This window comes from Trematomus bernacchii, unplaced genomic scaffold, assembly GCF_902827165.1.
Source record: "Trematomus bernacchii unplaced genomic scaffold, fTreBer1.1, whole genome shotgun sequence".
NCBI classification, from domain to species: Eukaryota; Metazoa; Chordata; class Actinopteri; order Perciformes; family Nototheniidae; genus Trematomus; species Trematomus bernacchii.
The window spans coordinates 2667681-2694510 of NW_022987654.1; the positions used below are offsets into that span (position 1 = coordinate 2667681).

At 43.1% G+C, this 26830-nt stretch overlaps 1 protein-coding gene across 3 annotated transcripts in view; it reads left to right on the plus strand.

The window, feature by feature from the left end:
- The window catches only part of plxna1b (plexin A1b), a 178216-nt gene that overhangs the window by 143120 nt on the left and 8266 nt on the right, over window positions 1–26830 (plus strand). For 2 of the 3 annotated variants that reach the window (XM_034134973.1, XM_034134972.1), the window contains 14 exons: window positions 1485–1608; window positions 1741–1877; window positions 4619–4786; window positions 7700–7793; window positions 8835–9071; window positions 10798–10941; window positions 12130–12364; window positions 16768–16916; window positions 18542–18798; window positions 21544–21610; window positions 24155–24301; window positions 24733–24892; window positions 25258–25361; window positions 25726–25822. In XM_034134973.1, the coding sequence (XP_033990864.1) occupies window positions 1485–1608; window positions 1741–1877; window positions 4619–4786; window positions 7700–7793; window positions 8835–9071; window positions 10798–10941; window positions 12130–12364; window positions 16768–16916; window positions 18542–18798; window positions 21544–21610; window positions 24155–24301; window positions 24733–24892; window positions 25258–25361; window positions 25726–25822 (2120 nt within the window). The remainder of the gene's footprint in view (window positions 1–1484; window positions 1609–1740; window positions 1878–4618; window positions 4787–7699; window positions 7794–8834; window positions 9072–10797; window positions 10942–12129; window positions 12365–16767; window positions 16917–18541; window positions 18799–21543; window positions 21611–24154; window positions 24302–24732; window positions 24893–25257; window positions 25362–25725; window positions 25823–26830) is intronic. The other variant, XM_034134974.1, reaches the window with a different exon arrangement.

The following is a 26830-nucleotide window of genomic DNA, read 5'->3' on the forward strand; positions in this document are numbered from 1 at the left end:
GTCTATGTTTAACCCCGTCAACCCCTTAACTCTGCATTGGCCAGTTGCCATAGCACCGCAGTAAAAGAGGGCGTGGCTGGCAGTGAGGCTGTCATGCTAATTAAAAGTGATGTTAGCCATACGCTGGCATTAGTGGTCCGTTGCTCTCCTCATTCCCGTGACCCTATCAGATCTGCAGCAGAAGAGACAGGACAGGGTTACGGGACTGACAGCCTAGGTCAAAGGTCAGCTGGTGGAGTAGGGGAATAGAAGGGGCCGCACTGACTGTTGGGCGAAATGTAGACTCTTTTTTTTCTTGCTCTGGCTATCTCTTTCTCTCTGAAAGCACTTGTTCTTCATCCAGCCTGTGCAAATTGAATTGCAAGAAAATGCAGCACTTCTGGCCCTTTTAGTATTAGTAGGCTTGTCATTCACCTCTGTCATTAAATATTCACGAGATTCCACATTGAGAAAAGTCAATTATTGCCGGCAGTGAGGAAAAACAGAACCTGGTATAACCTTTTTATTGCCTTATTAGTGAATTCAGTTTGACAATTTGGCATATGTTTAATTTTTAACCATCAAATTCCACCAGAGTTATTTGATTGAGGGAGGTATAATTCCTAATGTTGTTATCCTTACAAATGCACTGTGAACTTTCTGTCTCTCTAACCACGTAATAACAGCTCAATGTAGCCACCTGTCATCTGTGCAGTAATGAGGCGAGCGAAGCCGCAGTTTCTAACTGAGAGCTGTCCAGCATTTTAATCATGTCATAGTGGGAGACCTGGGAATAAATGAAAGAGAAAATAAAAACAATGGAAACAAACGGCATCAGAATGTGAAATTCACTGTGGCCGCAGTTGCCATGGCCACCTGCAGGGAGGATGGAAGCAGGAGAGTTAATAACTCATCTCGGGGAGGGAGGGAAGCTGGGGAGATGCGCAGGATATGAGCTCGTTCAATTAATCGGCCTCTCCCACTTTAACCCCCTCTCTCTCTCTCTTTCCTTATTTCTCCCTCTCTCCTCTGCACTATCGCCCTTTCTCTCTGTCTCATTCCTTCGCTGTGGCTAATTAACAGTCAAGTGTGTCTCCAGTGTGTGAAACATGAAGGAAGTGTGTGAGTGTGTGTGTGTGTTCACCCTCGGGCTACACTGCCACTCCTTCCCTCATTCAATCATTTCTCCAGTGGATTTTCATTTGGCCAGCCAGCACCCAGGGCCAAGTGTGAAGCTTATGGTTCTACAGTGCGCACTAATACACACACACACACACATGCACACACACACACAATTTCCCACTGCTTTTTGTTATCTTTATGAACGAGGCTTTAGAAACAGTTTATTATTTCCCCCTCTGTACCTTCTTAACTTGGCCTCTGTCTTCCTTCCATCTCATTATTAAGCAAACATGGAAGCAGATCTCTTAACATCCCCACATGTTTTTGTGTTGCTGTGATTATAGTACTCATCTCTCCACCTCTGTGTTTCACTTTGTTTTTAGGATTGTGTGCCGGCTGAATGATGCAACAGGTTACAGAGTGCAGGAGGCTCAGGTAGAAGTGTGCGTTAGGGACTGCATTCACCCAGACTACAAAGCCATCTCAACCAAGGCCTTCACCTTTGTGGTAAGTTTGTGTGTTGGATTCGAATTATAGCAAAGACAAGATTTTTGGATGTATTTTGATGTTATTTTGGAAATCTCAGGCGCCCAGCAGCCATGATTTATTCACCTTTACTCTGCCTGTGTCTCTCCTTAGTCTCCGTACTTTACACGGGTCATTCCTTCCACTGGGCCGCTGTCTGGAGGAACAAGGATCACTATTGAAGGCAGTAATCTCAACGCAGGCAGTTCTGTAGCTGTGAAGATAGGACTCAACGCATGCCGCTTTGAGAAGTAAGCAAATCCAAATTATGTAAAAAATGTATGTTTGTTTGTTAGCTCATCGTTGATAACAATTTGAAGTGATTGAAAACATGTATACAATTATTTAAATATCTATGGAGAACAATGTACGTGTGGTGTCACTTTTGCAAGACTTGAACATTGAACGTAGCTGATTTTGTTACTGAAAAACAGGGTAAAAAAGTAAAAGAAATGGTGTCATTCAGGAAAGTTTGTTGTTGCGTTCCTCTGGGGACAATTACAAGTCATAATGATTTATCCACCCATTTTTACTTTTGCCACATGCCATCTCTTCCTGCTTTGATAATTATAGTAATTCCCTGTTCCATGTTTTACAAAAAAATACCTTTCGGTCGCTGCCATTGATTTGCAGAAGGTCTAGAAAATGCTGCTGGAAAGGGGATGACCTGCAGTACTGTAATTCACAGCAATTGAGAGAATGACAGTGTAGCCTTTCTCTGGGAAGCTGATATCATTGTTCAGTTTAGCTGTGAGTGATCTAAGTGCATGGCCCACCTTTTGTCAGGGATATGACTATAATTTGTAAGGAATGATATGGTGTTGCTGGTAATCGGTAAGTCACATATGTCCTGCTTTGAACTCATGTTTGGATATTTTCTCTAGTTTTTAGAATAATCTGCCACCGTTATCTTTTCACTGTTCCTCACTCTGTAAGAGATTGTGCCAGGATTTCAAGAAGAGGAGACAAAGATCCAATTTGATATGACTCTAATTCCTTGAGCCAGGAACTGTATTGTTTCCTTGAGTCCCTTCCTGGCAAAGTGACAGCAAACTGAGCTCTGGACTCAATCCACTCGTACGCTGTCTTGCAGATGGCAGAGAAGAGAAAACAGAAAATATTGTCAGTGAACTAAAACAAGCACCTATATACTGAAAGGAATTTCTAGGCAGACTAGCGAAAGAGACTACTGGTCACAGTGAGAACAGTTTAACAGTCTTCCTATAGATATTACCATTGGAACTGAGGCACTAGTGTTTGTTCGTGTTTTTTCTTTCTTGTTTCTCTTTTAGAGCAAGTTCTCTGTATCACTGGTGTTTTTTTTATAGTGGTTCCCTTCTCCCAGGCAACAAGTGACAGGTTAAACTAATGAGCTTGGACCTATCAAGCTCTTTTTATATCATATCAAAAGAAAAAGTAAAGGCCAATTTAAAGCTCTGTAGCCCATCCTGAGAAAGGTGAACTCAATAGTCCTGGCCTTTCATTCGCTGAGCAGCAATAACCTTTATGGCCAAAGTAATGAACTGGTTGAGTCCATCTCTATAATGTGTCTTTGTATTCATTGGGGCCTCCGCTTTAATCAAAACCTATTTACCCCAAGTCACTCATCCTCTTATCTCCTTCTGCAAACCCTTTTCTTTTCTTCCTTTTTTTCGAATCCCCTCTTGGCTTTCTTTTGTGTGGCCGCAACCTTGTCAAAAATACATACTCGGCACCACAGGCGCTCTCGGCGGCGACAGTGTTGTGAAAACGGTTGCCATGGAAACGTAGCACTAGTGGAATGTAGAAAACTAGTTATGTATTTTTTAAACCGTCCCCTTCATTTTTTCCCCTTCTATCTTCGCCTCCGTTCAGTCCTCTCGGCCCAAATTGCCTCATGGGAGAAGGCAGGCTTCTGTCCCACAAGGATGACCAATGCTCCTGTTTTTTTTTATTCTGCTTTCTTTTGCCATTTTTTGCCCAGCCTCAAAAACCCAACTCCACCTCTCCGCAAAATCCTCCAAAATAGGTTTTTGCTATTAGACCTTCTCCATCATCCATGTTTCTGTGGATCTCACTCCAACGGCAGATAACGGAGGAGGATTTGTGTACCAATCAGCCTATACTACTCCTGTTTGAATTTCACTCTGCGCCTCCTGCCTCCATGTCTGCATAATGCACACACACCCATTTACTCACACTTGCAGTGCACTGTTGGATGTTAGCAGACGACAAATGACACAAAACACATACTTACACAATGTTAATCTTCTACTTGCACTTTATTTATATGCAAATTCAGACTTCCTCACAGCCATAGCACCTGCGCCACACACCGGTATGCACACACACACACACGCTCATGTGCTGCCTCGCAGGTAGCCATACTCCCGATGCTCGGCCAGCAGTGTCTCCCCCCTGGAAGGGGGAGGGGACGGGGGAATGAGCCACTGGAGTGGAGCACAAAGTTTCTGGCAGTGGCACAAAGTTTCCCAGCAGGTCACAGCTGGCCGCCTGTCTGCTTGGGAGGGAGTTACATCACACAGAGAGACGACCAGCCTGATCTGCCACTTCAGATCTATCAGCCAGAGAAAGCGCAGGAGGGAAGGAGAGACATAGAGAGAGAAAAGGAATGGGAGACAGAGCTTTGAAGTACAGCACTCTGTGATTCGGATGATGAAACCACGGCTGGACAGACTGAAAGATGTCAGCCTTGTGGATAGGCAACTGTGTCATCATTTTGCGTGTGTATGCAAGCCTTTTGTCGCAGCTGATAAATAAGTTATTTAAAGGATGAAGTAGGATTTTTTTTTTTTGGTCCCTTGCACTTGCTTGAGATTTTATTCTGTGTGTCTGTCTCTCAGTCTGTCAGAGAGGCAGCTCCTAAATACTCAAAATCCTTTTCAAGATCTTCTGGTTTTAAGCACACACTCACCTTTAACAGAGACAAGTAACATCTCTTTTTCTCTCCCCCTCCTGTCCTCCCTATCTCTTTCATCTCCTGCTCTTCCAGGCGGAGCAACAAGGAGATAGTGTGTGTGACCCCATCAGGACAGGTCTCAGGAAATACTCCGGTCATGGTGGACATCAACTCTGCCGAGCTGAGGAACCCAGAGGTCAAGTTCAACTACTCTGACGATCCCACCATCCTCAAGATCGAGCCTGACTGGAGTATCGCCAGGTGAGGACACAATCGGGTCCTTTCCGTTAGCTGGTCTGGGCGCAGCAAAGATGAACTTTTAGAATGAATGTGGAGGATTTTCTGTGATGATTGGAAGCTTTAAGCTCTTTCAAAACTAAGACTGCATGATTGATTAATTCCAGATACTGCTTACATCGTTCATGTCAACCCTGATAGTGATACACACTGAATAATTCAGGCCAATTTTTTCATAAATAGATGTAATTTTCAGATTTGACTATCTAACTCCATCTGCTATCATTATATAATGTCATATGATTATTTCATTATCTATCATTCACATCAACACACTGTTTGATCAACAATTCAGCTTGATGCACATCTATAGAACAGATACAAATGCATCTATACATTAATTATCCATGATGGTGGACATGCTATACATTAATGCATTTTTTCAAGGAGCATAGCCAACTAAACTGGAATATGAACTCCTCGAGAAATACTCCACGGCTGGGTCCCGAAGCAACAACTAACTAAATATTCTTCTCCATTTTCACTCTGGTTTGCTTTTCAAAGGCATATTATTTATTCTGTTTATCATTATGTTTCAAAAGTAAATCTTTGAGAGCAGGAACAGCAGTAAAGTAGCTTCCTGAAGCATCGCACTGCTACAGTTGATGAGCTGCAGCAGAGATGTATCTGTAAATATTACTTGACTTATTGAAATGAGATTGCATAGCCACAGGAAGATTTCCTGTGCAAACACAAGCTGTGTTGTGGAGGAAAACCAAAAAGCTTGGAGCTTTCAAGTGCTAATGGGCTCACTAGCATGACCTAGAAACTCCATAGCTCAGAAACGAAGCCAGCACATACACACAAACACACTGTTGACTGTCTCATTTAACTTCAATAGTATAGTTCCAGGAACTTGTCATATATTATTTCTAAAGTCAGTTTTTTTTGTTGCATTTACATAAAATGCTCTTTCCAGGCTATATTCAAACAGTGGATGCATCCCAATAAATAGCCATGGATCTTGGTGGAGGTGCAGTTTTTCCACCAGACTCTTTGTCTATTCAGACAGTGTAACAATCCACTCCTGCATTATCGCAGAGGGTTGAGGTGAAAATGGAAGCCACGTTTAAAACTCTGCAGGGAGCCAAAGTCTCTTCTCATACAAAAGAGGTGTGAGTGGATGAGAAATCTCATTTGGAATAAGATGAATGAAATGTTCAGGTGAGAGGGAAACAGGAATGAAAGTGTTGGTTCCAGCCTTGGGGGGATATAACCTCGGCACTCTGCTTGTGTTCTGTGTTTCGCTCAGCGCTCCCAGAGGAGGAGGTGCATGGTTCTCCAGGCCAATCACGCTTTTTATTTACCAAGCTATTTTGTCACCGGTGACCCTTTTGTCAGGGCGATTTCAAACAGCGCTGAGCTGACATGACTCAGACTTGTTTCCTTCCTTTCAGGAAGAGTTCTCAGGCTAACAACGAGGACACATTGCACTGCAGAGATTGCGCGACACTCCACCTTGTTTACACAGTGCACTCGGTACACTATTATAGTGTACACTGTATATGTGTGGAAAAGATTTGTATCCTCTCACAGAACTAATCTTGAGCTGCTGCATATTCAGAGTTGCCTCTACATTTCTATTCCACAAACAAAGGTGTAACTGTATGTACATATTCTAAACTCCTACTGGCTTTTCACACCAGCTTCTATTTACTACTTAAATTTGTCACCCTCCTTTAAGCCTTCTCAAAAACCCAAAGCCATCCTTTGCCTCGCGTCCTGCTAGCTTCTCACCCTCCTTCAGGGCCATTTTCACCTTCAGGCCTGCAGGCCCCATCTGGTCCCCTAAAAACAGGGACAACTCCCTGGTTGTGAATGTTGTGTATTGTGTGCCCTGACACCATGTATATTTATACTTTAAGATGCTCCAGTTCCACCATGGAATGGATGTAATGTTCAGTTGAGTATATCACAAGCCCTCAGCTGCCACTGCTCAGAGAACAACACCAGAGCCACTGAGAAAGAGCAATGATCCAAGGCTTAACAGCAATTATACCATGATACAGAATATGCTCTTTTTCTGGTGTCTCATTGCCTGCATGAAACCAAGCCATATCCCAGCCAGTATATGATTTTTTTAATAGTGGTGAGTCACAGTGGCACAATGCTTCAAGCCTCGCCTCACCCCTCTCCAGTTTTAGGTTGTGTGCTGACTTATTTAGCTGCTGTCAGAACACCTCGCATCAGATAAAGTTCAGCCTCCCAGGCCAGCGCGGGCTGTCGAGGAGGCATTGTGGGGGAATAGGACTCTCACCCATATTACCTATGTCAATGCCGGTCAGTCACAAAGACCTGAATAGGTCAAAGGTGTAAAGGTTATAGCACATGTCGCATCACAGACAGAGGTGCAGTTTCCGAGCGTGTTTCAAGCTGAAAAATACCGCAGTGCAACTTTATTTCACTCTGAAAATGTATCCCGTGGCTTTCGTGAGGTGCTGAGGAGAGGCCAAAAGCTCTGGCTCTCAAGACTAATGCTACATATTCGCTTATTCTTCCCTCCAGCCTCCATATCGGTTTAAAGAAGCTTTTAACATTCATGCGAGGGCTTTAGCATCACTATCATTACCTGACAATGGGCTTCCACGAATAAGCAGGCGAAAGGCTACAGCAGGAGCGAGCATTAATGGTAAATCACCAACTGGAGGGCCCTCTTGGCTCCCACAGAGAACAGATTTATTAACATTTATCTCTACTGAAAGGCTTGTTGAATCGTATATGCACTTGGAACCTGCAAGACAAAAAAAATGGACCGCAGGAGATACATGAATGTGTGACACACAGGTGCACATATAAGAGGTGTTATTGTTCCAGTGCTATTGTATAACTGTTTGTTCTGATTTTCTGTACAATAAGTCCTCTTATCTCTTTTTTCAGTGGAGGAACCATGTTGACCATTACTGGAACCAATCTTGCCACCATCAAGGAGCCCAGAATGAGAGCCAAGTATGGAGCTGCCAAGTCAGAGAATGTAAGTGGTGGACCCAGACACCCGCACACAGTTTTTATTGACAAAACAAAAGAAACAGTGACTTGACTTGGCAAGTGTGTTGAGTGAGACCAATATAGACACACAGGTGTCTCTCTCTCCCTTACTGTCTCTCCGCTGTCTCCCCCGCTGTGGAAAAACTGATTTTCAGATGTTGCACACACTCCTGGGACACAGACAGCGGCGCACACACCTGACCCGCCGGTCAACCAGCCAAGGGCCCATTTTCTGTTTGTTTTTGATGTTGAATTTCCTTTTAGCAGTTTAACCTTTGAAATGTCAACCAGCAATAAAGCGGCTCCGGCAAATCCCCCTCTCTTCACCTAGCACCACGGGGCTTAGCTAACCTTTCTCTCACTCTATGCTGAAAGTAAAAATATCCCTTATTCTTCCTTTGTCCCCCTCTCTGCAGTAATTCTTACTCCGCTTGGTTAATGTTTCTGTTGACCTATAAACACAGTTCTGTTTTGTTTCTTGATTTTTTTACACACGCTTTGTCTTTGAGGGTGTTAGTGTGTGACAGATAGAACATAATGTAAGGCTATAACATGCTGCAAAACTATTCAAAGGTCTGTTTAGCCGCGCTGTATTATTGTTAACAGCTACTGGCTGACCTCTCCTGTTTCTCCGAGAGTCATTACAGTCCAATTTGTCGACTGATTTAAGTGTCGAACCCCACGGGGGATTTCCAGATGATATCAACACTGATTACAACACCGCTGTTATTAAGCCAGCCTCTTCCTCATTATGTCATCACTCGTATCACATTACCCTGTTTAAGCTATCATATACAAATACTGTTTATTATGTATTTGCTTACGGGATCTTTTGTGTAATTATTTTAAAATGTACCTTTTTTTTTTATGTCTTGAATGATTTAGAAAGGTTGAAAGTTAGGAAATGAAATCAACTCATGTAACTTTATTTAAACTTTTGTATATTCCCCCCCCCCCCTCTTCTCATTCCCTGCCTCCTTTTCACTATCCTCTTACCCTCTTTCTCTCCCGTCCTGCCCTCCTGTAGAACTGCACGGTTGTCAGCAACACGGTGATGGTGTGCCTGGCGCCCTCTGTGGTCGGATCAGAAAAAGGTTTCTCGGATGTGGGCAGCAGTCCTGATGAGATCGGCTTTGTCATGGACGACGTGCGCTCTGTGCTGGTGGTAAACGAGACTTTCAGCTACCACCCGGACCCCGTGTTCGAACCTCTGAGCCCCACGGGCATGCTGGAGCTAAAGCCCAGCTCACCACTCATACTCAAGGTAAATTGCATTGTGCTCTGTGCATTGATCTGTTTGGGCCTGGTCTCTACCTGGCTTTGCTTTACATCCATCACATCTTTTCTCTTTCAAGTCTCCTCTTCAATTTTCTTCGATTTTTTTTTCCTTAGCTTTCCTTCACATTTTTTCTTCCTCTGTCTTTACCTTTTTCCTTTCTTAATGCCCTCTCAATCCACTTTTGTCTTTTGTTCCTTTTAGTCTCTATTCTCGCACACTTCTCTGATTTTATTTTCTGCTGTCTGTCGTCTCTCCTTTCACAGTATAAAGAACCAAATGGCTCTAATTACCAAGTAGATGGTTTTAGGGTGAATTTTTGGGTGGTTTTGCATTAAATCTTATATCGAAGTTACTCGAAGTAGTGAAATACATTTCTTAAAACCCACTGGGATTCGAGGACTAAAAGGATGTTTATTAAGTGTTAGTGCTGTTCTTGTCATGTTTAGTAGCCTCGGCATTGTTAAAAAAATATTTTTAGAAAATGCTGCAACAACCTCCGAGTCAGCATCCAACACAACTTATAAGAGGCGGTCAGACATTTGAAATGATGTGCTCCAAACATTCCTGTACAGACACTTTGCGCCCTCCTTTCTCTTGCTTTAAGAGTTTATCTTTCAACACAACCGCCCTTCAGATGTTTTTCCACCTTGGAAGATGTTATTTCTTCACCTGCTTCTTCCAATTGGGTTTGGAGACCTTTAAGAGAAAAAAAAATCTCTTCCAAAGCGCCCCTTGAAAATCAGGTGCAGGAAAGGAAAGTAATGTTTATAAAGTGGACCCATGTGTTGCTATGCCACCTGCTCAGATTTGTATCAGCTATCTTCTGAAGAGAGACTTCATAGCCATGTTTACTCTAAGCCAGAGGCAGAAAGCTTTTAAATCCAGAGTGCATTTATAAAGGCTAAGCCCCACCCACCCACGCTGTCTTTTGTCATTTAACCTCTCCCCTCGAACTTCAAAGCATCAGGAGCAAAAGAGAAAATTATCATGCAATTTCATGGAAAAGAAAAGCCTTTTTTCTCTAGACCAATCAGGGTGGAGTTTAAGAAATGAAGAATCACGCCTTTCAACCCTGTAACTTTAAATATCATTCTTTATTGAAAATCTCTGATTGCTCCACCTCGCTCCGAGTAAAGAATTGCAGAAATAAGCAGCGCAAAAATGGCATCCTATTAAATAATTTAAGGAAAATCTGACATTTTCTCAGCAATGATGTCATCCTACCCTGCAATGCAAAGCGATTTCAGATGAGGAGAGGGAGGAAGAGATGGCAGAAGAGAAGAAGAATTTCTGTAGATTTTATTTAATGTAATCCTTTTTTTTGGCAGCCAATAGATCTGGATCAAATAATCTTATGCTTATTATATTTACTACACAAGTATAGTTATTCTTTTTAACTGACGAGAATTGTCTGAGACTTATGAAGGAGTAAGGAAAAGTAGGATGTCCAGAGGATTTTCATGATCAGTGCAATGTCTCCAATGAACAGTGTAAAAGCACTGTTGCTATGACTACCTGCAGTTTAAAGTACCTTGCACAATGTGGCTGAATTGTTGACGGACACGTTCCAGCCAATCAGAAACAAATGCTTTTTTCCACTGCAAAACTCATAGTAACACTGAATCCTTTTGTGCTGATTATTATTTTATTAATGTGAACCTAGATTTCGACCATATGTAAGTAACTGAAACACGTGTGTGTCTGTTTCCAGGGCCGTAACCTAATTCCTTCAGCCCCGGGAAACACCAAGCTGAACTACACGGTGCTGATCGGGGAGACGCTCTGCATACTCACCCTGTCCGAGAGCCAGCTGCTGTGTGAATGGCCCAACCTGACCGGAGAACATAAAGTCACTGTAAGTAAAAATGTAACTTTGTCTAGAATGACTGTTTGTTGTATGATTTCCCCATTGTGGGTTTGGGTTGTCACACAAAGACAATCATCGGACCATATGAGGAAAGGTTTAAAAAAAATGAAAACAAGCATCATCTGTCTTCAGTACCTGTTATTTCGTCATCCAGCGTGATTATTTTGTCTTGCCACCTCTGGAGCATCTGGTGTTCACATGTCTTTCAGTCGCATCTTCTTCTATAGTTCCAGTTTTCAGTGCAGTTTCCGCCGTGCTATTCATCCTCTTTATGTCAATCCACTTCCTGCCTTCGCATTCATTCATCTCATTATTTCCTCCCCAATCCATCAGTCCTAAATCTCTTTAATTACTCTAGATTTCTCTTCCCCATTCATATATCTGCTCACACACAAACACACACACACATCTCTTACACCTCTGGCGGTGTTTGCGACTGCATTTATGTCTTTGAAGCTTTTGATCGCGCTCGTTTGGCTGCCATCCTCCTTGGGATTTGAGCAGTATTGATATTCAATAGAGACCAAAAAATGGCTAGTGGGCGAGAGAGGTCTGAGTCTATTTTTACCCTTTTCCATTTGGTATTCCATAGATGTGAGCCAGTTAAATATGGAATAAAAAAAAAGAAGACAGGAGTGAAAAAGCATATCCCAACGTTTTTTTACTCACATGTTCTGCAAGCCATAACTGTTTTGATGTGATATGGTGGAAAGTCGTATGTGTGTGCGACGTACTTGTTCACTGGTTCCAAAGACAGCCCCAGGGCACAGATGTTGCCTCCCCCAACCCAGATATAAAGGCTTTTAGGGAGTGTTGGCCTGCACTTGGCTCAACTCGACACAGCTTGGTTTGCCAGTATAAATGCAATGTGGGATTTAGCAAAAGTGCCTTGCAGAATTTATTATTACTTTATTGGATTTATAGCAGTTGTGGCCAGGTGTAGGCCTAAAATTGCCTTTATGTGGAACTGTAGCTCTCGTAGATACAGATGAATTAAAAAATATAATCCTGTATGATGTTCACATTTCATTTTGGTAGCATCTCATTTATTTTTCGACTTTATGTAACGCTGAGTGAAAATGGCTTACAGCTTCAGCTTGGAACCCTTCCTAATTCTGCTGCAAACAGACCCACATCATTTTTGTATGTGTTCTAACATGTGTGTCTGTCTACTAGGTGCGTGTTGGAGGCTTTGAATACTCTCCGGGGACGTTGCAGATTTACTCAGACAGCCTGCTCACCCTGCCCGCCATCATCGGTATTGGAGGAGGTGGCGGCCTGCTCCTGCTGGTTATCATTGTGGTGCTGATTGCCTATAAGAGGAAATCACGGGATGCCGACCGCACCCTCAAACGCCTGCAACTGCAGATGGACAACCTGGAGTCCAGGGTGGCACTTGAGTGCAAGGAAGGTGAGTTACGACCATACTTGCTCATCAAAAAGGGTGACACTCAAACCTAAAAGATTACTTTCATATTTTTTTTTTTCCTCTCCAAGTTTCTTTCAATTTTTCCTCCCAAATAACTTACCATGTCCCAAATGAAATGTCTGTAAATCGGTCTCTCGCTGCAGTTTACCTTATAAGCTGCACAACTCCCATTCAATAGTCCTTTCCATTTCTCCCTTTTTTTTTTCCTTTCCCTCTTTCACTCTCTATTCCCCCTCCCTCTCACTGCCACCCGTCCCCCTGCTGTGAGGTGGCAGCAGTGTGTGTGTGCGTGGGTGTTGGTGTGTTTCCAGAGGAGTACTTTGATCTGAGCCAGCCACCAGATGTTGGCTCTCCACCCCACGAGAGAGCTGCCTGGCTGGCCTTACTAGCATCCACGCTGAGTAGAGGGAAGGGGGGAGATGGAGGTTAGATAGATACAGGGCACAGAGGTGGGAAAGTGAGGGGTAGTAGTATATTAGCATATATTCATTTGGCAGGAAACGAGCATGGATCCAGGGAGAGTCTAGTGATGCTGCTACTGGTTTGTCTGGCAAGAGAGAGAGAAGCAGATGGGGAGAAAGAGAAGGAGAATACTGATAACCATAAATCATCACAATACATTTTTTATGAGACCACTTCACTTGTTGCACTGTAAACATCTAATACTGTCACAACATAAATACACTGTTACTAGTGCAGATGTTTCTGGAGCACAAACATATAACAAACAATATTAGCTAAGGCTCCATATTCAAGGATAATCCTTTTTATATATATATTTTTAAACAGTGAAGCATTGCATTCAATACATTTCAGAGACAAATATAAAATGGTCAAAGTTAATGCAACAATGGCCGAGAAATCCTCACTTCTCTATTATGGGTAACTTTCAAAAAGGCCTGATCCTACACCTCCCATAATGCAACGTGTCTTTATTTTTTATGTTTGATCTTTAGTGAATGTAGCCTTGTTCCAGACTTTAAAATTGCCTACGGCTGTGAACAAATCAGAGCTTTGATGGCATGATTACAAATGGTGACATCATCGATTTAACAGAAATAACAACTCAGAAGATGACTTTGTGTGTGTGTGCACTTCCCACCACTCCCCCTGACACTCAGGTCCTCATGCGTTGCTCTTTTGCAACTACTCACAATCACACACATACGCACACACACACACATACATACACACACACACATGCGTACACTGCAGGTCATACAGTGATTGGCTGGGGTCTGTGGCAGTGAGTCCAAGTGCCCTGACCCTGTCTGTCCCCTGCCGTCACCACTGTCTTGAAGACGACAACAGGATGGATGGGAGGAGGGGGGACAAAGCAAGGGAGATTAATATGGAAGACAACTAGAGAGAGGAGAACGGGAGGGGAGGTGGGCACTGAGGAAGGATGGATAGGATGATAATAAGGAGGGGAAAAACAAGAGCGAAAGCAAATAGTATTTCAGTAAGAATCTACTTTAGAGGAAGAGAGAGAAGTTGATCTGAAGATAGTGGGAGATAATTGGAGGTGGATGAAGCAACCTAACTGTTGGATTGCAGAAGGCGCTGGTGAACAACTAAGAAGAGAACATGGAGTGAAAAGGACAAGGGAATGAAATATGTGGGTTAAATGAATAAGGGATGAATGGTAGGGATGTGTAGTGAACCCCTTCTTTCCAAGTCCTGGGCACCAAACAGAAAAGTATTGAATATATAGATGAACTAAACAATAAATGATCAGAAGAGATGTGGCAGGCAAGGGAGAAAGAGACTGATTAGTGATGCAGAGAGAGACGGAGGGCACGAATGAACCAAACAAACAGAAAGATGGAGGGAGGGATGCACATGTACTGTAGCAGAGGAGAAGCAACCATAGGGGAGAGGGAGGTGACCTCTAAGATGTCACTTTGGAGGGAGGAAGGAGGAAGAAAAAGAGAGATAGGAAGAGGGGAATAGGGTGACACAAGCCATCTGTTAGTCTGGGCTCTGGTTCGTTATTTGTTTTGGTTGTGTATCCATGTGTTGGTGCATTTTGGGGGACACTATAGGGCACACACAGTGGAGTTAATGAAATCATGGAGCTTTATGTTTAGTATTTACAAAATAGATGCAAAGCAGTACAGCAAGATATATTCACTATTGTATGGTGTGTGTGCAGGAAAGGATTTTATCCCATTTGTTCCCTCGAGATGTGACTTGTGAGGCCACTGGAGTATACAGAACGGGGTCAGAACACACACTCGCTGGGAACGGAAAATGTGTAAAAACACTGACACACGGACTCACATTAATCATCTGGGCACTAGGTTATGTGTTCAGCTGTGGGGCAAGACAAGAAAAAGTGTGTGTGTGTGTGTGGCTGCTCGAGTAAAGGCATGTGAGGTAGCAGTGTGTTATGTGTGTGTGTACTCGCATGCTCATGTTCCTGTGTGCAATTCCATCCTGAACTCCCCTCCAGCCACTGAGAACCTCAGCATTTCCTCCGCCCTTCTCTCTGCTCTCAGCACAGAGCGATAACATGATGCTGCTTTTAACCGCTACTCCTCCACACGCCTCCATCTCCTCCTAACTTCTCACCTGTGTTTCCTTTTACTGCTCTAAAACATGCTGTTGCTGCAAATCAGATTTACTGAGGCATGCATGGTCAATGCAACATAAAGAGAGGCTGCTCATTGCACATTTACCCAAGTGTTCTAAGTTTGATTATACTGCAATGTTAAGCTTTTTCCTTATTTATCTCTTTTGTGCGTCCTGTTTCTTAATTTCTCAATTTTTGGGAGAGAAAAACAACTATTACTTGATAACACAACCTTTGCATTTAAATATATGCTTATTTGCTACTCACCTTTTCCAATTGATAACACACAACACTGTTTTAACCTGACGATTGGATACAATGCGATCGATTTGATATGATAATACCTTATTGTCAGATCAAGTCTGACATGTTACTTTCCATTACAGCTTCATTTGCAACATCAACAAGGACAAATGTTGCTTCGAGCAGAACTTTTTCATAAAAAGTGCTTGTTGGCACCTGAGGAGAGGTGTTTTACATTTCTAGAAGTACTGCTATATTTGGGTTAAATGGGTACGAGAGCAAGTAAACAGACTTTAATCAGGGGACTTAAAATGGGTGTTTGGTGTTCAGCCACAGCAGTGAGAATGCAAAATCCCAAACAGAAGCCTGATTATACTTTTTTGTCAAAATCAAGAAAATCAATGCTGTAGGCCAGGGGTACTCAAACTTTTTTATTAAAGGTCCACTTGTGAACTTTATACAAGGTCACTGGTCCGGATCGGTAAAGTCACCCCCCCCCCCCCGGAGCGGAGCAACGAAGCTGAAATTAAGAAAATGTTTCTTACGACGCTCTATGCATGGGGCCCCCTTGAGGGGTTTTCCCGACATGTCGTTGCAGTAAATTAAAGGGTGTTTCATGTTGTCGTTGCTGTGGACCTTCTTAATCTACCTTCTTTTGGGGCCCCCTTCTGGTCCAAGCACTTGCCTGCCTTGCCTGTCGGCAAACGGCGCCCCTGTAATATACACACACACATTCAATACATACATACAGTATGATGGCTTGAACTAGTGGGAGAAATGGCACTGTTTGTCTTTAGCCAATGCCTTGAACCTCGGCAAAAAAGGCATTAGAAGCATTAGAAAGTCAAGGTAAACTTGCGGTTAACTTGCGGTCTGCAATGCGTGTCACGCTCGCGCACACAAGTACATATATATGCACGTTCATTCTCACAATGCATCAGACACAAGACGCGCGTACACAATGATGTACATTAATTTATCAGAATCAGAATCTTTTTTTTCTTTTTTTTCTTTTTTTTTTTTTTATAATCGGACACAGGGTTCGGTCCGTATTGATTTGCAGTTCGGTCCGGAGTTTGAGAAGCCCTGCTGTAGGCTATACCTATGTAAAACTGTGTTTTTCATTTGTGTGCAATTTAAAGTCTATATTAAATCAAAACGTTCATCCTGCAGTAGGGCTGCTCGATTATGGCAAAAATCATAATCTCGATTATTTTGGTCAATAATTGATATCACGATTATTAAAAACGATTATCCATTTACTTTGAAAACATCAATTTATTGGAGAAAAAAAATGTGAACAGTATGTTTTTAACAGTTGATTACCCTGAACTTTAAGTATAACTCAACTAAAAAAAAAAAAAAAAAATAATAATTTGAAAAAAAAAAAAAAAAAGTAATAATAATAATAAAATAATAATCGTTTTATTTCGATTACGTTGTTTTCGTAATCGTTGCAAGCCATAATCGTAATTGCGATTAAAACACGATTAATTGAGCAGCCCTATCCTGCAGTAAACAACCCTTATAATATATATTTCTAACCATTACTTGTCTTGTTGCACAGCCTTTGCAGAGCTGCAGACAGACATCCATGAGCTGACCCAGGAGCTGGACGGGGCAGGAATCCCCTTCCTGGACTACCGCACCTACGCCATGAGAGTCCTCTTTCCTGGGATAGAGGACCACCCAGTGCTCAAGGAGATGGAGGTACGGGTCAGTAGAGAGCACTCCGCTCACTTTCTCACATACATACTCACTGGGAGAACTCAATGTTTGTTTGGACACTTCATTAGAAATGGTCCAATTGGACCAAGTAAGGAATCTGGTAAATAAATGGGGGAAAATAGGGAAATTCATCAACCGTTTGTATTTTGAGAGTAATTCTGGAAAGAAAAGTTTAGGAGATAAATATGTCAAGGAAAAAATCTAGACATACATTTGATGAAGATCGTGGTTCTTTTTCTTTTGTAACTAATTTCTACAGTTCAAAAAGCTTAACATTTTCTGTTATCTGTATTAGGTCTTGATTTGTATAGACTTTTAAGAGGGGTTCAACTCCACACTGAGACAGACATGTTGAACTCCATGATTCATCAACATCAATGTAACACAGTCTCTGTTAGAGGAAGGGAGAAGTCTAAAGCAATCAATACAAAGCTTTCGGGGAAGATACATCTTACAGTATCACAGGTGAACCTGAACATGCCCACCAAACTTATTTTATCTTCAACTGCTCTTTAGAGAACTAGAAAGAAAAGGTAACTTGGTTGACAGAAGCTCTTGTAATGCAGTGAAGGGAGCGAGCACTGTCCGAGCCCCTAAGACTCTGCAGGTGATATATTGCCTCTGCAGGACCAAGCCTGTTTGAGGCTCATGAAGAAGCAATGTTCACCCATTCAATAAAACACTCTCCTCTCTACTACTGCTCCCTTCTCACGAGGGAACACTCTATCACTCGCGTGAAGCCCGGCGCTGTGGACACTGTAACGCAGCATGGATTTGTACTTCCATCATTTCTCTATATACATTAGACTCTCACACATGCATCACGTAGAAATGCCCCGTTGACTTGCATGTAAGGTGGCGGCTGCAGGGAGACATGCTGTATCTGCTTGGGCCATCAATGGTATTCCAAAGGGAAAGTGCAGCGCGACATTGGATTTTCATTTGTATGGCCCAGGCAATCACAGGCCAGAGTAGTGCGCTAGCAAGCAGATCAATTTCTTATTACAGAGTGAAGCTCACATTCTCACTTCAGACCTCCGTTTCTCTCCCTCAGAGGGGGAGACCTGCCCTGAGCTCTGAGAGAAGAAGAGAATCAGTAAAAAGGGGGGATACAGTGAGGAAGGGAGGGAGAACTGGGATACAAGAGAGAACATTGAAACAACACAAGTGCAAACCCTTAAAGCCTTGTTTTTCTGGATGCATATTTGAGATTATTCTCTCCATTTCCTGGTACATTTGTTGTGAGTGTGTCTGCATGTTGCCCTTTTGCCAATATTCCCTTTATCTAATATTCCTCCTTCTAACTCATACTCATACATCCATTTCTCAACTAAAACTCACAACCTCCTTTCAATCCTGATCTCAACCTCTTCGCTCTTTTCTATATCCCCCTTTCCCTTTTTACTCATTTGCCCTTTTACAATTCGTGTGCATTTCACTTCTCTCTATATTTCCATCCCTCTCTTCCACTAAATTCTCGTTCTCCCCTTCGTGCTGATGTAACACTACCTTCATCCTTACTCCAAACAAACCCATACCTTTTTATTTCCCCTATCCTCATGCTCTCTCCTCACACTCCTTCTCCATCATCACCTCTGTTCCGTCCTCTCCAGGTCCCCGCCAACACGGAGAAGGCCCTGACACTATTCGGCCAGATGCTGACCAAAAAGCACTTCTTGCTGACCTTCATCCGCACCTTGGAGGCGCAGCGCTCCTTCTCCATGCGGGACAGGGGCAACGTGGCCTCCCTCATAATGACGGCGCTGCAGGGGGAGATGGAGTACGCCACGGGGGTCCTCAAACAGCTCCTGTCTGACCTCATCGACAAAAACCTGGAGAGCAAGAACCACCCGAAGCTCTTACTCAGGAGGTACAAAAACACACATGCACCGATAGCTTTCCCACTAAGCTATGTCACCTTTTTTTTATACTAAGGGGACATACTGACTGGTTTGAGGCATTCTTGAGAGAAGGCACTCTGAGGGAATTAGCGCTTCTTTCAAAAAGGACAGAAATTCAACAAAGAAGCACATAGTTATACTTTAGTACTAAAATAAGAACAGAATTGATGACAAAATGATAGACAAAGATAATATGATGCTGTGTGATAATGTCAAGCTTTTAGTTTTTTCCTTTTTTCCTCTGGATAAAGTTATGGAAGACGGGGAACTGTGGCTTTTAGGGGCCTATGTGACGTTACCTCTTCTCTATCTCTCAACCTTGTCCCTGTCAGAGAGGATTACACCCCTGAGCACACACACACTCCCAATGGAGCCGCATACAGACACTCTCTCACACACACACACAGTGAGAAAGGTAGAAAGGGGAACAGTGCGAGGGATGGAGGGGATGGAAAGGAGAAGAAGGGGAGGATTTGCAACGGAGGGTGTTAGGGAAAGAGAGAGATGGGATTGGTTAAAGGGGAAGTTGTGCGGAAGTGGAGGAAAAGATGTGAGGTGAAAGGAGAAGGCAGCGAGATAAAGGTGGATGGAGGAAAAGGATGATTGACAGAAAGAGAGGGCAACATGTCTCGAGGGAGACTTGGGCTGAAGGCAAATTGATGGAAGGAGAAACATGGATGGAGAGAGAGAAGAGGAAGGAAGAATTAGAAAAGGCTGTAGGAAGGTGCAATATGGTGGAAGAACAGATAGGCAGAGGGAGAAGGAAAAGGAAAAAGAGCTCTTGTAGGGCAGGAGGAGATACACATATTTAAGGAAAGACACAATTAGAGAAATGGCCTGTCTCCAAATAAATTGGAATTAGACATTAAATGATAAAAAAAAAAGTTATGTTTTTTTTTCTCCTCCTTCTCCTCTGAGAGATATTTAATTAAAAATCTAATCAAATAAATGACTCTCAGCCAGTGTGCTTGTGTGAAGCCTTTTCCAATCCCCTCTTGGGGCGTACGGTCACAACACGCTGTCCCTGCTAACTACACTAGCCTCGGGAGCTGGCGTTAATAAGCTCTGCAATTATAACACATGCTTCACCCTGATTTGGTCTTAGATAGACTTTAGAACAGTTTTGTTTTTAGACATAGTACACAGAAAAGCAAAGTACAACGACTTAATAATCTGCTCCCATGTGGATTAACATCCCTATGGGTAAATAACGCTCTTGCAAAGGATGCTTTTGGTTTGCTTTGCACGTTATAGACTCGCTGTGTGTGTCCAGGAGAGCTGCATCATCACTCTAGTGGCGTAGTGTCCTGAAATGAGATGTTAAAAGTCGCCTACTATCGTGTTCCTGACATGGCCATAAGCGTGTTCTGTCCAGGTGTATTCGCCTCCATCGTCCTCCATTCCCTATAGCCTCATCTTTCATATATTTAGCTGACAGCCATGAGAAACAAAAAGTGCTCCAAATACATCAAACAACACTCAGCAGTCAAAACTGGGAAGCTAGCGGAAGCGTAGGAGTTCACGTCTTGTTCCTGCTACAGGCCCTCACTGGTTCCACTGGCACATTGGCCTAGTTTCCTGTGTTTTCCCTTTCTATTTCTCAGCTGTCTTAAAAAAAAGAAATCAGTGCAAAGTTGACAAGAACAAATCTTCCTGCGCTGTCATTTCTCAACAGGATACGCCTTGCTTCACCTTTTCACACCTTGTGCTGTGCTAATGACAGGAAGACTAATATTAACACGAGTGTGGGCATGTGGCCCAGTTAGACAACTCAGTAACCCAGCAGCAGAAGGCTCTCGTGTGCACCCCCCATTCATCTTAGAGTAAACAAGGAATGGATAATTAAGCAGTCTTGCTGTTTCCCCCTAATATAAAAAGGAAAAGATGTTAGAAAGCGGGGAGGTAAATCTGAGGACGATGACGGAGAGAAAGAAATAATCACTTATTTTCCCCCAGAACCGTTAGCGCCGGGCTCCCTTTCAGCTGTTTAACAAATTAGACGCAATAAGTCCGTTAATTACAATGCCTTTTAATTGCTCTGCTTTCACTCGCCCGGTTGTTCACGTGTGTCCGCTCAGGAGCTTGCGGAGGTTTCCCTCATTACACGGCAGGTTTGTGATTAACGAGAGAAGTTAACGAATTATACTAATTGCTTTATTTTCAATGAAGACGAGTGGGTTTTGCTTGAAGGGGGGGGGGGGGGGGGGGGGGGTGTGTGTGTGAGGGGGGGTTGGGGGGTGAAACAATGAATGAAAGAAATGCAGGGGTTTATTTTGCCAAGTTAATTTGTTTGCATGTGAAGATGGAGGGTGGGAGGGGGGGGGGTAAAGAAGAGCAATGGAAAGGGCTCAGCTGTTTGAAGGGTAACCGCACAACGACTGATAATGCAGCATGTTCTCTTTGATGTGCCGGCGCGTCTTAAATGCCTTTTCCCCCTCATGATGAAAGTGTTGGTTTATGCCCAGAGATCGTAGCCCGGGGAGGGGGGAGGGGGATGGGGGTTTGTTTGGGTTCTGTGTTGAAACAGGGAGGAGACATTTGGGATGACTCCAAAACCTCCGACTGTCTCGTGCAGAGGTGCTTCTTAAAAAGATAAAAAATGTGTTTGTTTTTCCCCTTCTTACTCTGTTTCCTTCCTTTCACTGTCAATCTCTTATTTAATTGTCCTATTATTTTTTCCCTCACCCTTCTCCTTTCTCTTTTTTCTCTCCCAGGACGGAGTCAGTCGCTGAGAAGATGCTCACCAACTGGTTCACCTTCCTGCTTTACAAGTTCCTCAAGGTAAAATAGTCCGTCACACAACAGGCAGCCACACACTAGTTTGGAGGCAATACTAACACCGCTTTTGTTTGAGAATAGAAAAATGCTTCACACACACACACATTCACAGCTGCAGCATTAGATAAGGCAGAGGCAGCAGGATACCTATCCCTTACCTCCGCCTTTCATGTGGTAAATTCTCCTTCCTCTGAATTGAGGAAGCTGCGGTGTGAAGCGCTGTTCACACACAGCTGGTCGTGTTGTTGTGATTGCCGTAGCCTGTCGCAATAACCTGTCCTCTCTTTGTGTCCCTCACTGGATTCTTTTACAGCCAAGAGTGTGTGTGTGTGTGTGTGTGCCTGTATGCATGCCTTTGTGTTTGTATCCCCTTTCAAAGCTTTGGGGCTTAGCAAAAGAGGAAGGCAAAGATCTTACACAAATGCATACTCTTATTTCTCTGTCTGTCTGTCTGTCTTTCTGTGAATTATTTCTCCTTTTTGAATTCTTCTCCCTCTGATATGGAATCAAGGAGACTTATTGAGGCTTAAACAGTGTTAAATTCTTGTTTCCACACACACATTCACTAAATGCAAACATCGCTGCAGCTAATCAGTTAGCAGCGGGGCCTTAAGACCCCCGCCAGGACAGGCATTCCGGTGGACAGCGAACCAGCCAAGCCCCCGGGGGTCCCAGTTAGCATCTGTGTGTGTGTTGGTGTGTCTGTTTTGCGTGTGCATGCATGTGTTTTGGCTCAAGAATGATTTGGGTTTATGAGACAGGGAAGTGGGATATTATCGAGGATATTTTATACTTTAGAGGAAACTAAAAACTGAACGGATAGGAAAAGGCTGAAGGATGTAGAGGGAAAACGGTCAGAAGTGGTTATAGATAGGTGAGAGGAAGTAAAAACGTTTTTTTTTTTATCGAAAAACATGAACGAAGAGTGGAAGGGGAAACTGAAAATGATTGAAAAAAAAGCACTTCTGAGGCAAGGACCGCTGTAGCTAGCAGCAAGGTAACCAACCTGGCTTTTATCTAACCACTGCGATCTAGTGCCTCTCTTTCTCCTGACTTTGTAGTGGTCACATAAGAGAAAGGCCTGGAAACATTTCAAGGTTCAGCCAGGTTTGATTAGAGATGGGTAAAGGTCAAGTAGTTGTTCAAAGTGGAAGGAAATAGATAAAGCTTACCAAAGGGAACAGGAATAAGGTTGAATCCATGCCCTCATTCTAAGGGTTCACTTGTCCTGTCTTGTTTGAGAGAGTGGGGGGGGTCACAGGCTAACTCTATTTCTGTGTGTTGCTTTAGGTACAATTCATGGCTGTTTTAGGGGTTTGTGTAAACATTTATTGTAATAGTACATATACTTGAATTAATAAATATGATACATCATAATAATGTGAATAGGAGACATTTCAAAACATGGAGCATCAGCTTTTCCACACTGAAAGGAGAGAGAAGACTGAGAAGCAGCACAGAGCTGGTCTCTATGCTGTTCGACAGAGAGCAGGTCAGCTGTGTGCTGTGTGTCTCCACAGGAAGCAGACAGGGCTAGATTATCCCACAGAGTTCATCTGACGGCTCACCAAGATGACTGGCATGTTGATGCATGAACATGCCCGGCGGCAGGAAGCACATGGAGTAGCATGTTGAAGCTTCAAAGAACACTTCCAAAATGTGATAAAATGTTCCAATTGCACTAATTTGAGTAGGTTTGCGTGCCGATAGTATTGTTCACTTTTGTTTTCATTTCAATAAATTGTGCTTATTGTTTTTTTTTCTCTGTTACATGCTGCTGCATTCCTCAGAGAGTGCAAAATGGAAAGATAGCCGAAACGATAAATATAAAACCCAAGCCTAAATAACTGGAATTATCCTTTAAAGAGGAAGTTGTAAAAGCAAGCAGCGCTGAGTTGTCAGGCCAGCAGAACGAGTGTAAAAGAGAGTAGGAGAGTGGGGGGAGAGAGACAGGGGCTAAAACCTCCCAGAGCTCGTTGCCGGGTTGACACGTCTCGCACACCAAAGTGCTTCTCCAAGCGTTTTTCAGCCCTCAGTCGTTAACCTTCTATTAACTCCTCCATCAATTGCCACTCATTCACACTCTCACTCTCTCTGATTTCTCCCGTACTTGCTCACTCACTCCCTCACACACACAAATAGAGATTTTTTACAAAAAGGTGTTTTTTTTTTTTCTTTACTGAGACACTGGGGAGATGCTGGAGTGTGTGTGTGTGTGTGAGAAGAGAAAATGGTGTGTGTGTGTGTTGTTTTGAGTCGGTTTACAGCGTGCCGTTAGCCAACACAGGCCATGGCCTCGTCCTTAACTGCTCAGCCTCTGGTTGGCTTAAGGAAGATTAGAAATATAATTGGAGAGTTGCTCGGCAGAGCTGTGCGCTTTTTGCTGTTGTGTACTTTTTTCTCTGTAAAGTTTTTGCACAGTTAGTAGTTTGCATTTTAACAATCTGTCTTTCTCTCCTTTTTCTTTTTTTCCCTCTATCGCCGTCTTGCCGTTCTCTTCTACCTGTCTCCCTCTTCCTACTTTCCCTTTCCACTCTGGTTCTGCAGGAATGTGCTGGTGAGCCTCTCTTCATGCTGTACTGCGCCATGAAGCAGCAAATGGAAAAGGGACCAATAGACTCAATCACAGGAGAGGCCCGCTACTCCCTCAGCGAAGACAAACTCATCAGGCAGCAGATTGACTACAAGACTTTGGTCAGTACACAAACACATACTAGTGGACACAAAGACACATTCGGTTTCAGAGGATAGAACAGTTTATACTGTACATCTCCTGTATTTATACGGAGCCAGGAAACTTTGAAAGTCATACTTGCTAAGGACAATTTTGTTGTTGTTGGCAACATTTGTAACCTACAACCCCACAAAATATCCTTTGAGGCTCATGACACAAATATCAATACTGAGAAAACATATTGTATCTATCAATTCAGATGAAACACCCTTTTAATAGTAATACAGAGCTGTATGTGAACTGTTACCCAGTTGAGTATTGATTCTTAACTGCTGTATGAGGTGCTGGTTTGCAAACATCATCGCAGGGTCACGCCCCCAATAAACAACCTTCCCAGTCTGATGACTTCCGTCTTAATGTGAAACTTTACCCTCTGCCCTCCGCCCTGCAGACGCTGCACTGTGTGAACCCGGAGAACGAGAACGCTCCGGAGGTGACGGTGAAGAGCCTGAACTGTGACACCATCACGCAGGTGAAGGAGAAGCTGCTGGACGCCGTGTACAAGGGAACACCGTACTCCCAGAGACCAAAGGCCTCCGACATGGATCTGGGTAAGGAGTGGGAACACTGCACAAGACTCACACACACAAAACACACACACACACTCCAACCACAGGTGCAGTACTACAGGGTGTAAAGAGGGAATCATTTCTAGAGCTCTCTGAAGCAGGAGGGGGGCTCTACAGAGAAGTGATTCTGTTAAAAAAAAACTAAAGTGAGCAGCCAAAAGTCAGAGAAATTAAGCATTACACCCATTTTAATTTAGTCAGACAGTTAACTTAGTCACTGTAACTTCACATTTTGTTATGATTAGGAAAGTTTTGATGAATGAATCCGTGACATCTATGTCCCATTTCTCTCTGTATTTCCTCATTTTAAACTACACAACCTTACCTCCATCCTCTTTGTGTGACAGAATGGCGGCAGGGTAGGATGGCGCGCATCATCCTGCAGGACGAGGACGTCACCACTAAGATCGACAATGACTGGAAGAGACTCAACACCCTGGCTCACTACCAGGTACTCCCGCACGACATTAATCCCATGATTCTTAGTGTCTCGATGGAACAACAACTCGTCATTGATTTGTTTGAGCATTATTACTGATTTGCCGTTGGTGTTATGGTTGTCTTTCTTTTAAGTATATCTTAGCCTTTTGAATGTTTAATGTTGTAAATGTTATTTATTCACATCAGTCATTTAAAAAAATGTCTATTACACATCAAGATAAGATAAGATGTAGTTTATTAATCCCAATTTGGGAAATTGTCGGTGCTCTTAAAACTAGCAGTGATGTAAATAAAGGTAGCACAGTGACTGTTTGTGTAATCTTGCTGCTTGATATTTTGTGCAGTCCTAACTTATCTTGAACTTCCTGTTCCAGGTGACGGATGGCTCAGTGATTGCCCTGGTGCCTAAACAGAACTCAGCCTACAACATCTCCAACTCCTCCACATTCACCAAGTCCCTCAGCAGATACGGTACGATTGTGTGTGTGTGTGTGGTGTGTGTGGTGTGGTGTTGTGTGTTGTGTGTGTGTGTGTGTGTGGTGTGTGTGTGTGTGTGTTTGCTGTGGGTGTGTGTGTGTGTGTGTTGTGTGTTGTGTGTGTGTGTTGTGTGTGTGTTGTGTGTGTGGTGTGTGTGTGTTGTGTGTGGTGTGTGTGTTGTGTGTGTGTGTGGTGTGTGGGTTGTGTGGTGTGTGTGTGTGTGTGTGTTGTGGTGTGTGTGTGTGGTGTGTGTGTGGGTGTTGTGGTGTGTGGTGTGGGTGTGTGTGTGTGGTGTGTGGTGTGTGGTGTGTGTGTTGTGTGTGTGGAAATACATTTCTAACATGACCAAAGTAAAAGCAAATTGCCTTTAGACATTAAAAAAAATATTTATTTTGACATTCTAACCCTATGATAAAATCTCTTTCAAAACTGTTTAAGTGATTAAGTTCAAGAACTGTTGAACTACTTGTTTCACCCTTCTTTAAACAGTTTTTAGAAAGTATAACCCAGATCTAATGTAAACATTTAATTACATTTGACAGTGTACTACTACAATTTTGGTTATCCAGGCAACTTTTCAGCAAAAATGCCCATCTTTGCAATAAAACAGTTTCATGTAAATTCCCATCATGCACCCCACAGAGGACGGACGCATGACAGCTGTCAGCAGTACTACTTTGTGTCACTGCATAGTGACTTCCTGGCTGTCCAGTTCCTTACTGACAATCCCTTCAAATTCTGTCTGATGTTAGTCGTAAATGCAGTTTCGGAGATGCTATAGTGTATGGTGTAGGAATAGATCCACGTTATTAAATGTACATAAATCGATATAAATTAGCATACAAAACAACATACGTTTTCCACACCTTGTGATAGGCTGTACACACCCAGAATGCATGAGAGCAGGATCAAAGTATAATGGTACCAATGCTGATCTGAGGTGTACTTATACCACAGATAGATTATTGGCTCTACAGGTGTGAAACATGGATGTGTGAAGTG